The sequence below is a fragment of the Suillus bovinus genome (assembly GCF_016758785.1).
Source record: "Suillus bovinus strain UH-Sbo-P2 chromosome Unknown EDB93scaffold_18, whole genome shotgun sequence".
NCBI lineage: Eukaryota > Fungi > Basidiomycota > Agaricomycetes > Boletales > Suillaceae > Suillus > Suillus bovinus.
In genome coordinates this window covers 126,930-141,073 of record NW_024542074.1, presented here as the reverse complement: position 1 = coordinate 141,073, position 14,144 = coordinate 126,930, and the positions used below count along the sequence as shown (strand labels likewise).

The following is a 14,144-nucleotide window of genomic DNA, read 5'->3' as shown; positions in this document are numbered from 1 at the left end:
CCACCAGTTCACTGATATTGGAGAGCACTCGGCCGAACCAGTACATGGATGAGACCCTGAAATTTCTTTTTACTGGCCCTGGTAAGACTTCATGCTATTCGATTCTGCGGCTGCGGCATTGCCAATTTAAAGGTAGTATCGCCCCAGTTCGAAACTACAATTTGTCACCTACCGAGCTGCAACAGCAAGCTAAAGATATATGTTGGGTTCTGCCAGCCACTCACCAGCCTCTGTATCTCCTCTAGCAATGTTGTCATGGCCTGAAGCAATCAAGACACCGATATCGGGAATTATGCGTGAGTAAAGATGTTCAGCGTAAAATTAAACACGTTCCCTGACCGAACGGTACTTATGCTAGTGAGTCGTGACTGCCACTGACTGGTGCTTAACTTATGTTTGGACCCAAAAACTGTACAAGCATGGGTCGCCTACCGCCTATCTATATGTTAGCCAGGGCCTAGAGTATCGGATATTCCATAACATCTGCGACTGGACCTGCATAGCACTTCCTCAAAAATATCAGCCCGGACCCTAGTAACCTACGGCGCCCCGGGTTTTACCTTTGAACGACCCCACCTTCATCCTCATTGAAGCCTCGTTTTTAGGATCCGTACATTCGGCGGCCTGTGACCTTATCAATGCAACTTCCTAGTCCGAGTCCGTCCTTATCTGTGATGCCAATCTGCCACGAGGGAGTGTGAAGAGCGCTCGACAACATCAATGAGGGTGAAAATTTATGCCAGGGCGTAACAGAGTACCTGCATGTCTGGTTCTTGAGCGTCATCGGTTCGATCAGAAACCGCACTACGGCCTATTGAACCTACCGAGCCGCGGCCGCAGCGCATTGATATGCATGCTGGCTGCTTTTGCAAACCACTCAGCGGCCTTCGTCTCTTTCGTGATTTGTCTACCGTTCTACCAACGCTTGCGGATAATAACGCGATTCTCCCGTACGGATGGCTACAACGCTCAAGCAAGATTCCTTATTTCAAGAGCTGCCACAGAACAATGAGTTCATAATCGACAGGTTTTGGACATCTTATAAGAAGGCTGCAAAAGAGCACGATTGCACTTTTTTAGAGCGGAATGGCAGGGATATGGACATCATACTCATTTCTGTAAGCTATCGAACAATTTTGGAGCATGTATTTGGCTAAGAAGATCTCAGTCTGGTCTCTTTTCCGCTGTCAATACCGCCTTCATTATTGCCATGCAACCCGACCCCATGACCCCCTTGTTGTGGCAGCTCGTTCAGAACACATCCTTCAATACCAATATCACCATATCTCCTCTCGCTGCCTCAGCAGCAAATCCGCCAAATACCATTTGGTTCCAGACCTTTGCATATGTTGCATTGTCGCTCAACCTTCTGGCAGCTTTTGGGGCTGTCCTCGGAAAACAGTGGCTCAGCTATTACCAATTAAACGCTCATGGAGAGGACAGACAACAAAAATTAGACGGTTTGAAAGCATGGCACTTCCAGGCTGTGCTATTGTCATTTCTCATGTTACTGCAAATCTCGTTCCTTCTATTTGGGATTGCTCTCTCAGCCTTCGTATGGAATCGTCAGGGAGCTACCGCAATCGCTGGTATCATATTGATGGCGATCGGCTTATCTTTTTACATCTTCATTGTCTTCGCCTCCTTGAAATTCCCGCAATGTCCCTTTCAAACCCCTGCTTCAATATTCTTTCGCTCCGTTTCGAGCTTCTTCCGAGTCCAAGTCGTGGGAAAGAAAGGGAGTGAGGAGAGTCAAAAGACGCTCTCTCTGGCACTATCAATGCGTTGGATATTCGACACTTGCACAGATCCAGAGGTAATCACTTCAGCTGCGTGGCTGCTGCCGACCATCAAATGGACCCCTGATGTGTACAAAGCAGCTGCACGCTCAAAATTGCCATACAGTTTCGCAGAGTGCTTTCATGCTGATGCCCTGGCCAATCCTTCGGCACGCCAAAGAGCCCTAGTGTGCGGGAGAGCCTTGCACTATCTTACATGCAATGTCTCCAAAGATATCGACATTCCCTCGCATTTCATACACTCTGATGATTGGTCTCAATGGCGTAATCTCAGTCTTCCCTGGGGACTTGAGATGTGTAAAAAAGCTTTTTTCAAGTACACCACAACTCGAGAGCAAGTTCATGAAGATGAAGCACGCATTGCCTTGCGACTCGCGATCGTGACTGGCTGCGAAGGATTTTTGAAACCAACCGATGATGCATTGATCTGGGATGGTGTCTTCGACTGGAAGGATAGCCTTCGTCCTACAGAAGATTTTGATTGGATCGTGGACTTCTTGGTACATTTCCATGGAACGAGGGACTTCGATGCCATGGCAGATGCGCTGCTCGCATTGAGTGCCATGCGGGGTCTTGGAAGCGTCACCAGACGAGACAATTACCTTGACACCCTCATCTTCGCCTTAGAAGCAGATACATCATCCCGGCTTCGTCACGCAGCCCTTCGTGCCCTATTCGATGCCCGGTCCAAACTAGTCGAGGTAGTTGAGCAGGAGAAGGGAGAATTCCGGGAGAAATTATTAACGAAACTCGCGCCAGCTCTATCCACCGCAACCAAACCTGGCTCACCACAGAAATTTGATGATAAACCGGACACCGTATTTGATCCCAGACGTGACGGCTGCTATCTGCGACTAATTTTTGCTCTGGCGAAACAAAGTGATTGGCGCGCTCAGTTAAAGAGAGCCGGTCACATAGATCGATGCATATATCTGCTAGACCACGTCATCGGAAATGCGGACTTGTCCGTCACATCTCACCCTTACTATCTTGCAGGCACATTGATCCGGATGAATGCCTCGGGGGCCGCGGTTCCTACTCCACCAAGTTTGCCGCATAATATATCCGAGAGAGTATGCTGGAATCTGATCAAAGGAGCATGGTGTGCGATGGATTCGAATGTCCTCCACCTTGAAGAAGAAGCAGTCGAGGCATTGCCTGACATGGTCACTTACACTCTCGATCTCCTGAAAACACCGACTGCTTTTTATGACACGAAGAGTCTCGTTCTACCGGTGAATCGGATATCCTTGGCGTTCGGTGATGGTGAAGCAAAGTTGAAAATGAAACGCCTACGGGATGCACTGTGAAATAATTAACGTTCATCACATGCAAGTTGAGTATCAGTTAGTTAGACTATGTACAGTATCACTCTCCTATGCAGACTTATCTTTCGTTGTACTTATATCACTCGATACAGACGTAACTCGGTCATTCATTTTGAGAAATCCAAGCCAGCTCTTGCGTTCGTGTGCAGAAAAAGCATGGAAGAGGGACGTCCGAAATCAATCTAGATGCTACCTTATATAAATCTCTTGTTGGGGGTGTTTGATCTCACTGGCACGGGTGCTGCCATCAGCCTTGTGCAATTCGTTTTGAGGTTGCGAACTCATTTTCAAGATATCAAGGGTGGTATATGAAAAGAAGCAGTTGATTCTCTGACACCGCGTGGTGTCCAAAACTTCCGACGGCTCAGAGTTAGCTGAGAAGCTGGGGGTCCTAATGGTTTCAGCCGCGTTGAAGCCAATACAACAGCCTTTATCACGAACAACGAATGTTTTTCCTCCTCACCATAGGTATCCCTGGGAGGATCTGAGAACTGGAAGCTGTAATATAGAATGACAAGAATGACATCGCATTTGAAAATGTGATGCAACCATTACCATTCAACTATCTTCCATCGTTGCTACTGGCGATGCGCCAGCGCATATCTAGCAGACAAGCTTGTGAAATATTTCATGCTAATCTGGCGTCCAACGCCGGAGAAATTTGAGGCGAACGTGGGGGAAACTTCAAATTAGATTGATGGAATTATCAATCACTGACTCACAACCAAAAGCCACATGCGGTAAATCACTTCAGGTCCCCTGCTCTGCTTGCGTAGCGGAATCCGATCGAAAGAAGTTCTACAGACCCGTTCCTTTAACATCCTCATGACAATCGAGCAATGCAAAAAGATTTTCGAGAATACATCCTATAATGAACATTACGGAAAGGCCCTACTACTCCCAGCGTTGCTGGCCAAGTACAAGAAGAGGGATAAGTCTTCGTCTTCGGCAGCCACGAGCCAGACGAAGACCTACCTAGGACACACGCCTTCTGAGAAACAAATATCGCATGATGAGAAACATTATGGAACCAGCCAGTGAAACGATCTGTTATGTAGTTAATTTAATTGCAGTCAGCGTGAACTCTGGAGAAAATGGTAGTAACGATCGACTCACCCCGGAGAACAGACCCGGTATCCACCAGGTATAATTAGATGTCAACAGAGCGCCACATATGGGTGTTCCTGGATAAAAAATTAGGATTTGAAGCTATAACCGACACCATTGCACTCACCAATCAAACCTCCGAGTCCTATGCAATGAGCGCGACAAGTTTGGTTAACATGGAAATAATAGGAATGATGATATTCACCAGAAATAAAGAGACAGATACCCATCCGTGCACTATGATCCACATAAGACGGTTCGTACGTTCAAATATAAATAATCACTTGCCCAAGCTCAGAGAGGTCAGGCGTTAAAGTAGCCACGAGTGGTGCCGCCATTGCAACATCTACATGCAATGATGAATTCATCTGCAACTTCCATACCGATGAAAGGTGAAAAAATTACTTACTCAAACCTGAAACATAGCCATAAAGAACGCCAAGCACAACGACACCAGCCAGGCTACTCAACCCGATCATCCCCAAAATGAGGATACCGCACGAAAATGACGATATTATGGTTAAATTTAGAACCCCTGTGAATGCCTCAATGAATCCCGACGTGAATCGTCCTATGCAATTGGACCCATTGAGAATCACTAGCTGGAGACTTTGTCAGGACACGAATGACTTGGGTAGTACTGAAACTCACAGAGTAAAACGAAAATTCAACGCTGATACCATGTTTGATAGAATCCAGTTGAAAGAAGAATAATGGGTAGTAGAAACCGACCCGAAGAAGAAAGCCCCTGCAAGATGATTATTTGGAAGAACTTGAGAGAAGGTATGTTGCAGGTCTTACCCTACTATCAGGAGCATGAACGGTACATCATAAATGCATTTTCTAGCTACCACAATGTAGTTCACCGGTGTCGCTGGTGAATCAAGGCGAGTTCGCATGCACAGACATGCAATTAAGAGGAGTGAGCTAATCAACCCTGCGCTCACACGGATGCTACTGGCAAAGCCGAGGGGTCCGTCAAGGAGGTTATTGAGCATGATCGGATGAATGATGGCACCTAGCGATGAACCCGCAGCAACAAATGTCATAACCAATGTGCGCCTCCGTTGAAAGTGATGTGAAATGACAGCCATGCTAGGGACATACAAGAGCCCCGACGCGATCCCCAAGCCTAAGCCTTGACAGAGAAAGATCTGGCTGAGTCAAAACAAAACAAGATTATAAAGCCAGGCAACGTTACTTGGTAGTAGTGGTCGGGTTTTGACAAAGACAACATAAATAGAGAAAAACTCTGCAAGAACGATCCGGCGATCATGAGATGGTAACTAGTGAAGCTCGCTGAGTATCGTGGAGAACTTCCAAGAGGTCTACACTCACAAATATCCTTGGTCGTACAGAAAACCTGCCACGAGGCCCACGATCATGAGCAGTGACGCGCTCGTGCTCCCGATCCATCTACAAGTCTCATGGATGCCCGCCATGAAAATACAACTAGAAACTCACGATATAGCAGACGACGTCTCATTTGTCAAATAATGTTGGGTATAGAAGTCTGAAGTGCAATATATTGAATACTCCATGCTCGCCTTCATCTGCAGAAATACCTTGATAGACACCAAATGAAGTTATATACCTGTTGACCTGACTTAGTCGGAGAGCCATTTTCCGCCAACACGTGCAACATACTCACCCAAACGAGCAAAACTGTACCAAAAATCTGTGTAGAATGAGTAAAAGCCATCTCAAAGAGTTTGTCTTCTTACGCTCCAAAAGCAGTGGCCCAAGCTGCCAGACCACCTTCAGGAAGCTCGTGCGTGCTTGAGGGATGGTCACAGTTCTTGGATACTCGACAAACTTCAAATGTCTCTAAGCCCTCTTTATCCTCTTGGAGGGCGGCCCCTTCTATCTGAATACTTTGAGGTTCACAATCGGCTGCCATTCTAGGTTCAGAGAGCTAACGATGAGAGCAAGGAGAGTGCTTGGGTATTTGTATGCACACACCTTATCACGACCCTACTATGTCCGTCGAGTCGGGCGATAATGCAATATGGAGACATCAACATAAAATTTGCAAACAGAAATTCTTTCGGGCCGTGGTATGGAAAAAAGGAAGGCCTGATAACAATAGCCATTGTTGATCCCAAGGCGGAACGCACTAGTCCATGGTGAAAGCAACCCTGCTGTGATGAGCGGGAGTGTGAAAGTTGTTTGAAGTGTTGATATTATTGTTGTCGTTGTCGGAGCCATACTATGTGTGCCGCTTAAGGTCGAGTTGGACAGTACTGTATGGAAAGCCCGACAGCCGCGCTCGTGTCACGTATCCATAATAGGCCAGAAGACTTCGCACCTGCCTTCGACTTTGTTTTTCCCACTATTCGATATCGCCGCCAAGTCCGCCAACTCCGATCGCAATTGTGTTTTTTCCAGCTTCATTGGCTCGGAAGAGTCAGAGGCACGACCTGTATGTGTTGGGCTGGTCTGAGCGTGAAGTTCAATTTGTGTCAACTGAGAGTGTGATGTGGTTCCAGACTCAGATAAGTCGCCTACCTGAACGATGTTGCAAAACTGTAAATGCGTGCGAGTAACGAAGATCGTGTGCGTGACGATTTGAAATGTCGCGAACGTGTTTGAGGAGTTGAACTGCGTAAAAAGATTACGAGGTCCGTCAGCTGATACCGAATTGGATTCGGATTTGCACACACCGGCAGTCATTCAGTGGCTAGAAGATTGACCACATATAGTCCTAGAATTGAACAATAAATTCCATTTTAACAACCATGAAAATATTACTTACTTAACTCAGTTCCGAAGTAAAAAAACATTGTGTCGTAGAAGGATATCGAGCAGCGGGCACCTTCTTTCACGGTATGCCCAATATGCACGGATCATGGGCGGATACTTCCTCCTGCCTTGGCTGAAAGATTATGGCGTTAGCATCTGTCAGGTGCTATCTGAAATAAACAACACTGACCATGCGATTTTTCGCTGCGATCCAGCAATTCTCTGACGAAGATGTCGAATGTACGCAGGAGTTCTCCATGACAGAGCATGGGACCCAATTCAAATGAGGCATATATGCTGACCCGAACTTTAGAAGATGGCTCGCACGGCCTAGAGTCATTTCAATACCCCAGGACAGACAGGGTCAAGAATAACTTACAGAAGAACGCCCTCGTGCCATTCGATGACAGCCTCGTCTATGTGTACATATTTATTGCTTGTCTGATATTTGGCGCCGCCAGCCTCAACCGCCACGTGGAAACCAGTGGGGATACGTCGGAGACCAAGAGTGAGATCGGTTGCGCGAATGACTTTGAGGAAATCGTCAATACGAGCTGAGCGGAAATAGATATCACATACCAGTAACGACGACTTGTTGCACTCCACAATTCTCACTGGTCCTGGGTGTGTCCTGGGTTGTTTGGCTCCTCACTAAACAATACATACATTGTCAGGCATTCAGATCATCAGTGCTCCATATGCTCCCTTATCCTTTTTTGCCTGGAAACGCGAGATTGAGTTCATATATGTGCGATATAACACAACGACTTTCGACTCGGATCGTGAACGTTTAAAACTCTTCATCTTGTTGTCATTATCTTTCAAGAGCTCAGTGCTGGGAACAGAATTCTCTTGTGGAAGAGTTGGGAAAGATGACGTCAAATATAAGTGAGAATCAGATTCTGATTAGCTTGAAGACTCAGATGTGACATGTCGACGACAAGCTATGATGATGGCTGAAGGATGATCACTCAGAATCAGATGTGTGCGTGCTAGAATTAACGAAACCAGAACGAAACGCTAGTACAGTACCTGAGTCAATTTTTGAAGGATTATAAAAGGACGGAACACCGTGACAGCATGTTTTCTACGGCACGCAGCTGTCAACAGAACAGAAGCGAGATTCAAGTTACTGGAGAGCAGGAATTACATAATCACATTAGCTTTTCGTGACAACTTACAATTTCTACACCGGCACTTTGCGTTGAAAGGTAGAAATCGATCATCGTGCTTGGTATCGCCGTGACTCACTCAGGACAGAGGCAGGGTGACATTGTCCTCCGTTCGCCAAAGCACTATCGTAAGCAGCTTCCCAATTTCCAAAGGATTCAATGCAATATGCGCTGCACTACATCCTCTCAAGCAGGTCCAACACTATAGTTTTCAGTGCACGGTGTATCTTGTCGTGCATTCGATTATCGCGTCCTTCTCGCGCGGGTGGCATTATAACTGATGGTTGTGAGTGTCAAAATCAAAAACACACCTGCAGCTCCCTCCTACTTTCTACTTTCGAGTTTTTTTCTCAACGAGATCTAGATAGATGCCGTGACTCATGTGAGCGGAAAAATTGTTCCAATCAGTTTTTCCAGCCACACCTTAGGCATCTTTGAATCATGTCTTGATTTTGCAGCGAGATTATTGGCCACATGCACACAGTGACAGGCACACAATCGCCATGAAAGCCAGGCTCATGGAATATCTAGGGTCAAGTTTATGATAGGTTCCGGGGACGTGAAAAACAATTCAAGTTACAGCTCACGCACAACTTTCGACTTGTCTTAATAACAGCCATCTTTCTATCTACGGTGCGTCTCTCCCTTCCAAAGAATTTCGAGATGTCGTATAAACGGTAAAGTAAATGAGGTTTAGTAGTGATGCTAAGGCGTGCCGGGCAGAACTAATCTACGCTGGCAGAACTGGTGCGGGTTTTTTGCCACATTCTCAGGACGGAAAAGTTTTGCCATCCACGCAACAGTAATTCCAGAGAACAATATAGAAGTCAACTGTCTTCCTACTATCGCCTTCAGGAATCACTGATCCCACACACACGAGTCGCAAACAATGCATTTCTCCTCTGCAATTGTCCTCGCTGTCATTGCTGCTTTAGTATCATCAAGCTCTGCCATGCCCACTACTACTAGTGATGGAACTGCGACTGACGATCTCAGCTGTCCCGAATATTGCAAGAAAGACTCGGACTGCTCATCTAGATTTTGCACTTTGAGCACTTGTGTGAGTATCGAGTAATTGTCCTGGACTTGATAACATGATTCACCTGCATGACAGAGCTTTGAGGGGTGGTGCTCAGTGAGTCATATACATATATTTGCTTTGAGTATGGCCATTGATACTGACGCGCGACTCATTAGTGATTTGTCGACGCAATGTGCACCAGAAAACATTGCACTCACAGCTCGAATAAAGTCACTCGTTCTCCCAGAATAGTAAACTGTACCTAGCTGCATAGGTACTGCATTGACAAATTCAAATGTCTTGTCTGGCCCGCTCTTAGTCATTATCCGATTGGCCTCTGACCATATGCGTTTGGCCTTTGCGGTACACTTTCAACATACAGCATTTTTGTGTTACATTCGCATCCATTCCAGCGCACGATGTAATAGTATTCAACGCATACACATAGCTCTACAAACATGGGCCCAAGAAGGTACTTAAGGCAATATTGCTCTGGAGTAATATTCAAGTACTACAATGTTCATATTCCCGATTTTTGCTCAGATTCCCGGCCTCCATCAATTTCAACCATCTCATCAATTGTGCCATGCATATAGACGTACTTTTATGACTTCACGCTAAGTACTAGACTGGCGAGCCTATGTTTAACTGAGGCTGACTCTATTAGAATAGCAAACCTAGAAAAACTACTGTGACGTTGACTATTTAGCTTGTTAGGCTCGAAGACAACGGCACAATAGAGAAGAGCGTGTTCAAACTAAATGACAGTTTCAAAGTCTGAATTCTGAGGGTCCAAACTACACTACTGTAACACAACGCTACGAGCTGTATATAAGGTAATGTCTACGTGCTCTCGAAGAGCTAGAAATAAAGGAAAGGATCGTGTAACTGAGGACTCGGCCGGCCGAAGGTGTATATTACGATCGATAGTAAGGAACGAAAGTTAAGGAACGTGGTTCAAAGGGTGTCAAGACAGTATCAATATGAGTAACAATGAGGCAATCACTTAACAGTTTATCCAAGCGGTGACACCGTTACAACTACATAGCACTAATTATTCTAAGGAATCAATAATGAACGTCAACAAAAGAATGGTGGGCCAGGAGAAATGAATGTAGGTGGGCTCTGCTCTATCGCTTACTTAGTTTCCAAGAACGCACATCATGAACTAGTGCTATGAGTGGTGCTGTTTATGTATGGGGCGCACACGTTCGGATCGTGGAGCGCCGCGGGGTCCTGGGTGAAGAACCCGAGCTTTAACCCCTCAAGGTAAGACCTACATAGTCGGCCGCGTCAGAGCTTTCATAAAGCGCTCCAGGATGCCCTGGACTAACCATTGCCTTGCAAGTGCATTCCCATTGGTAAGGGTTGATATCTCAGTTTTGAAATTCCAGTACTGACGTAATCTTCTTTGAGCAACGTGTTGGACCAAACGCAAAGGGGCACGTACAATCCACCCAGCACTCTTACTATATGTCAACTTCTGTGCGTCAGCCCACTTGTAGAGGAACTCGTCCGTGGCATTGAACTGTGTCGGAAGTCCCCACTCTCCGAACCAGAGTGGAGAGTCGCCAACCTTTGCGTCGGCCTGGACACGTTGAAGATCTTTACCAAAAGTGAGTAGATCGTTGCCAAACTAAGGAAGAAGACGCACTGCAGATACTGGTCATGTAAGACTTCGGGTCAGCATCTGCAACTCCCTATAAAGGTGTCAACGCGAAGCAATAAGCTAAGTGTACACAACATACGCCAAACCTGTAGAGAGGTATTAAGAAACCACAGGAATTTAATGCAGCCAACTGTGTACTCACGAGTAATATAAGTGGTTGTCGTAAGCTTGGGGGCCAATCGCCACGTCAGCTGGGTTAGAGGGGTTATCGTACTGCCAGTTCACATCCATAAAGCTATGGATGTCATTGTCAATGTATCCTAACAAGGACCTGTGGTGAACTCACTTCGCCACCAATGAAGTACGAGATGGCTTGAAGGGCGATGTTTCGAATATGGCCTGCAAACCGCACTCTACTCCAATCTCTAGTAAAATCGGAACAGCGTCTAAAAGTGCCGCTTGCACCTCCACCGGGAATATACTTGCTGAAGACGTTGCACTCAATGCAGCAGTGAAGTTGGTTGAGACGGACGGTGATACCGACAACGATAAACCGGACGACGGCACAAATATTCCGAGTATGAGCTCGACTGCACGAATTACCTGGACGAAGTTCTTTTGGACTGTACGAAGGTTCAGGAAGGGCATAAATTAAAGAATGATCAGTGGTACATACAGGTGCCATAGTTAGGTGTTTTAGTCGCGTTCATAATGGGTTCATTGATTGCCTCGATTGCAAAGACACTTCCAAAATCAGGGTCCAGGTGAGAAAGCGCAGTCATGACCGCTGTCCACACCAGTGCACGGTGATAGTTGTATGGAGTCTGTATTTATGTAAGGATTTGTGATCATTAATTTTACCGGCTGCAAAATGGCTCACGTAGAATTGAACCTCGCTAGTGCAACTGGTAAAAATAATCTTAATACGGAAGGGATAGCAATACAAATAAATGGGAACTCACTTCCCAGTGAACATTTGCCCGGGTGTTTGAACCCCGGGTAATGCGTGGTGATCCAGGATCGCTTGGATCCCGGCATCTTTCAGCCAGCCCAAGCCCCGGCGCTACACGCTCGAGTTTAACTGAGTATCAAACTGCAGCAGAACTTCTAACCAAATAATTGAGACCGCCCCGAGGGTATGATTCGTGCGACCTATCGACCAAGGCCTCCACAATCCAATATCCCAGCTATGAATGAACGCGACGCATACGCATGGAAGTTTTCACGGGATGAAAAAAAGGCATAGCAGATCAAACCGTCTGACATTAGTTTGGCCAAGTTCGCAATGACTTCACAATTGACTCACAGGAACCCTGACGGTGTTAATACCGGCCGCCTTCAGCGTATTGACATCGTCCTGTGTAAACCACGTGTCCCAGTGTTTAGCGAATGTAGTGTCGACGGTGTCGGGATATGCCTTTGCAAATGACCTAGGATATCGCAGAATAAATTAAATTTCACATACAAACGGTGTGGAATTGGAACGTACGACTCAGTTGAAATGCATGTCGAACAATTTTGAGCGCATGACTGTCCACCCATATCCAACCACCCTAAAGAAACTTGTTCAGTGAACACGCATTTGCAAAGTTCATGGGTTTATCACCTTGAGGAAGCATCCATGGCTCTAGGACTAACCTGCGTTACCAGTTCAGTCAAACAGTTTGTCAGAGGCGTAGAATAACACTTACCATGAACCCAAATTAACACCATAAATGGGGGTTGCTTGCCCAGCGCATGCATGGGCAACAAGCATGCTCGAGAGCACCAAACCTGCCAGGATACGTTTCATTTATTAGTCTAGGAGAGAAAATATGATTTAAGGTGTCCAAAACCAGCTTCGAAGACATTTCAATTTATGTCTGGTCCAGGCGACGTGGCAGGTCGGGCTGACTCATTGTCGCAAAATTTCGGTAATCCGACTTTCGTGTTGACCTTCAGGCCTCGCATCAAACATAGTCCGACTCGCCGCTCCTGACGCCTAATGGTCGTGCGATAGTGACGTGGACCAACTCTGAGGTGGGCAGCAATAGCATGATGTTTACTTGATCGCGAGTCATACTTTTTCGTGACTTCAAGGAGGTGAGCTGACTTTGGTGTAGTAGTAATGACTGACTTGAAAGGTGCGCGAATTGACTCCTAGTAGCTCCCAGCTGAAAGCACCTCAAAGGCTGGTTTCTAGATTTTATATTTTCAAATTAAAGCATGCTGTCGGTATCACGTATACTATACTTCTTCTCCCAAAAGTCAGTCAAGCTATCAATATATTATGATTATAATGACTATACCTAGTTTCCTCTACCTTTTCCAATCTCCGACTCGTCCTTTGAACGATGCAAGTCATGCAACAGTGACTGCATGCGCCCGGGCCTGTATCAAATACTACATATCCATATGGTTACAGGAACGCTGGGCCACAAAGACAAGGAAAATAATTCAGTGCCGCGAGTGAATTATATGCGCTGCAGATTGAACTGCCACCTCCGGTCATACGGCAATGAAAAACTTTCGGACAAAAAAGTACCTCCTGCGGCAGATGCGCAGAACTGTCTTGGGAGGAAGGGGGACCGCGCATGGAAGGATCTTGCGCTGCGTGTCGAGGGTGATTCATATGGTAAAGGCTTGTGCGGTTGGGGCGTGTCATATTGAGGGAAAGGTTCAACGTTGTGCCTGGACGTTACTTAGTGACTTGGGATCCGAGTTGCAGGCGCGATGATCAAAAAAGGGAATCAGTGAAAAACAAATCGGAACACTACCACGATCACTCAAACTTGAACTTTAGCACTCTGTAGCACCCTGTAACAGTCTGTAGCGCAATCCGTCCTGCTGATCGGCGGGTCGTTCAACGACAATGACTACTACATTCCTACTCATTGGCCTACTTCCTAAATATTCTGAAAACGACCAGTATACTCGTTCTTTTGAAGGAACACATTATCAACCATTCAATTCGGAGCCCGGAGATGCTCTTCAAGTTGCTTTGTTTTAGTTGCACTTCCCATCATGAGTCCAGACCGATGCTACTGAGGACGACATATTGTTTGCGGCTTGACCAAGAACGTGACTCTGTTGAATTTGAAGTGCGTCATTATTAAGATTCAAGAATGTAGTGGAGGAGACGTGATTGACGAATAGGTAATCGACCCTTCAATGCGTATGGTCACTAGTAATGTGGAGGCTCTGTACTCAGATGCGAAGGACACTCAAAGCCTGGTATTTTGAGTACCTTCGTCACACCTACTATCAAAACAAGTACAATAGGGCGAAATAAAAGTCTCAGCTCAACAAAGCTGCTCTATGACCTTCAGGTGTCGTCCACATAAGAGAACAAAAGGTTCCGGATGTGCCGACCCAGGATGTTGAGGC

The 14,144-nt window shown here is 46.1% G+C and overlaps 5 protein-coding genes across 5 annotated transcripts; 3 read left to right on the top strand and 2 right to left on the bottom strand.

Annotated features, from left to right (window-relative positions):
- Positions 1 to 956: 956 nt before the first annotated feature.
- Positions 957 to 1,405, top strand: EDB93DRAFT_1082909 (uncharacterized protein; the record flags this gene model as incomplete). Its single annotated transcript, XM_041445721.1, has 2 exons — positions 957 to 1,118; positions 1,169 to 1,405. Coding segments are annotated over 2 exons (399 nt in total), but the record flags the coding sequence as incomplete, so codon positions are not given.
- Positions 1,406 to 2,332: 927 nt separating this feature from the next.
- Positions 2,333 to 3,281, top strand: EDB93DRAFT_1137306 (uncharacterized protein; the record flags this gene model as incomplete). The annotated part of the gene is made up of 1 exon (XM_041449191.1): positions 2,333 to 3,281. The coding sequence occupies one exon, from the start codon at positions 2,333 to 2,335 to the stop codon at positions 3,107 to 3,109; it is 777 nt and encodes a 258-aa protein (XP_041309006.1). The 3' UTR covers positions 3,110 to 3,281.
- Positions 3,282 to 4,004: 723 nt separating this feature from the next.
- EDB93DRAFT_252711 (major facilitator superfamily domain-containing protein) lies at positions 4,005 to 6,645 on the bottom strand. The gene is made up of 17 exons (XM_041455862.1): positions 6,543 to 6,645; positions 6,197 to 6,477; positions 5,959 to 6,135; positions 5,886 to 5,912; positions 5,800 to 5,828; positions 5,699 to 5,747; positions 5,573 to 5,650; positions 5,436 to 5,520; positions 5,036 to 5,388; positions 4,886 to 4,982; positions 4,644 to 4,836; positions 4,523 to 4,580; positions 4,440 to 4,471; positions 4,362 to 4,379; positions 4,244 to 4,311; positions 4,099 to 4,174; positions 4,005 to 4,036 (listed from the first exon to the last, which is right to left on the bottom strand). The coding sequence occupies exons 2-16, from the start codon at positions 6,325 to 6,327 to the stop codon at positions 4,103 to 4,105; spliced, it is 1,467 nt and encodes a 488-aa protein (XP_041309005.1). The 5' UTR covers positions 6,328 to 6,477; positions 6,543 to 6,645; the 3' UTR covers positions 4,005 to 4,036; positions 4,099 to 4,102.
- Positions 6,646 to 7,412: 767 nt separating this feature from the next.
- Positions 7,413 to 7,844, top strand: EDB93DRAFT_1137289 (uncharacterized protein). Its single transcript, XM_041449190.1, has 2 exons — positions 7,413 to 7,506; positions 7,556 to 7,844. The coding sequence occupies exons 1-2, from the start codon at positions 7,503 to 7,505 to the stop codon at positions 7,768 to 7,770; spliced, it is 219 nt and encodes a 72-aa protein (XP_041309004.1). The 5' UTR covers positions 7,413 to 7,502; the 3' UTR covers positions 7,771 to 7,844.
- Positions 7,845 to 9,959: 2,115 nt separating this feature from the next.
- On the bottom strand, positions 9,960 to 12,570 carry EDB93DRAFT_1273228 (glycoside hydrolase family 5 protein; the record flags this gene model as incomplete). Its single annotated transcript, XM_041454362.1, has 15 exons — positions 9,960 to 10,445; positions 10,504 to 10,565; positions 10,620 to 10,774; positions 10,824 to 10,869; positions 10,918 to 10,924; positions 10,981 to 11,073; positions 11,125 to 11,401; positions 11,455 to 11,602; positions 11,659 to 11,683; positions 11,741 to 11,841; positions 11,891 to 11,965; positions 12,085 to 12,208; positions 12,268 to 12,331; positions 12,385 to 12,416; positions 12,470 to 12,570. 15 exons carry the CDS (start codon positions 12,568 to 12,570, stop codon positions 10,331 to 10,333), a joined length of 1,425 nt encoding a protein of 474 aa, XP_041309003.1. The 3' UTR covers positions 9,960 to 10,330.
- Between the last annotated feature and the right edge of the window lie 1,574 nt (positions 12,571 to 14,144).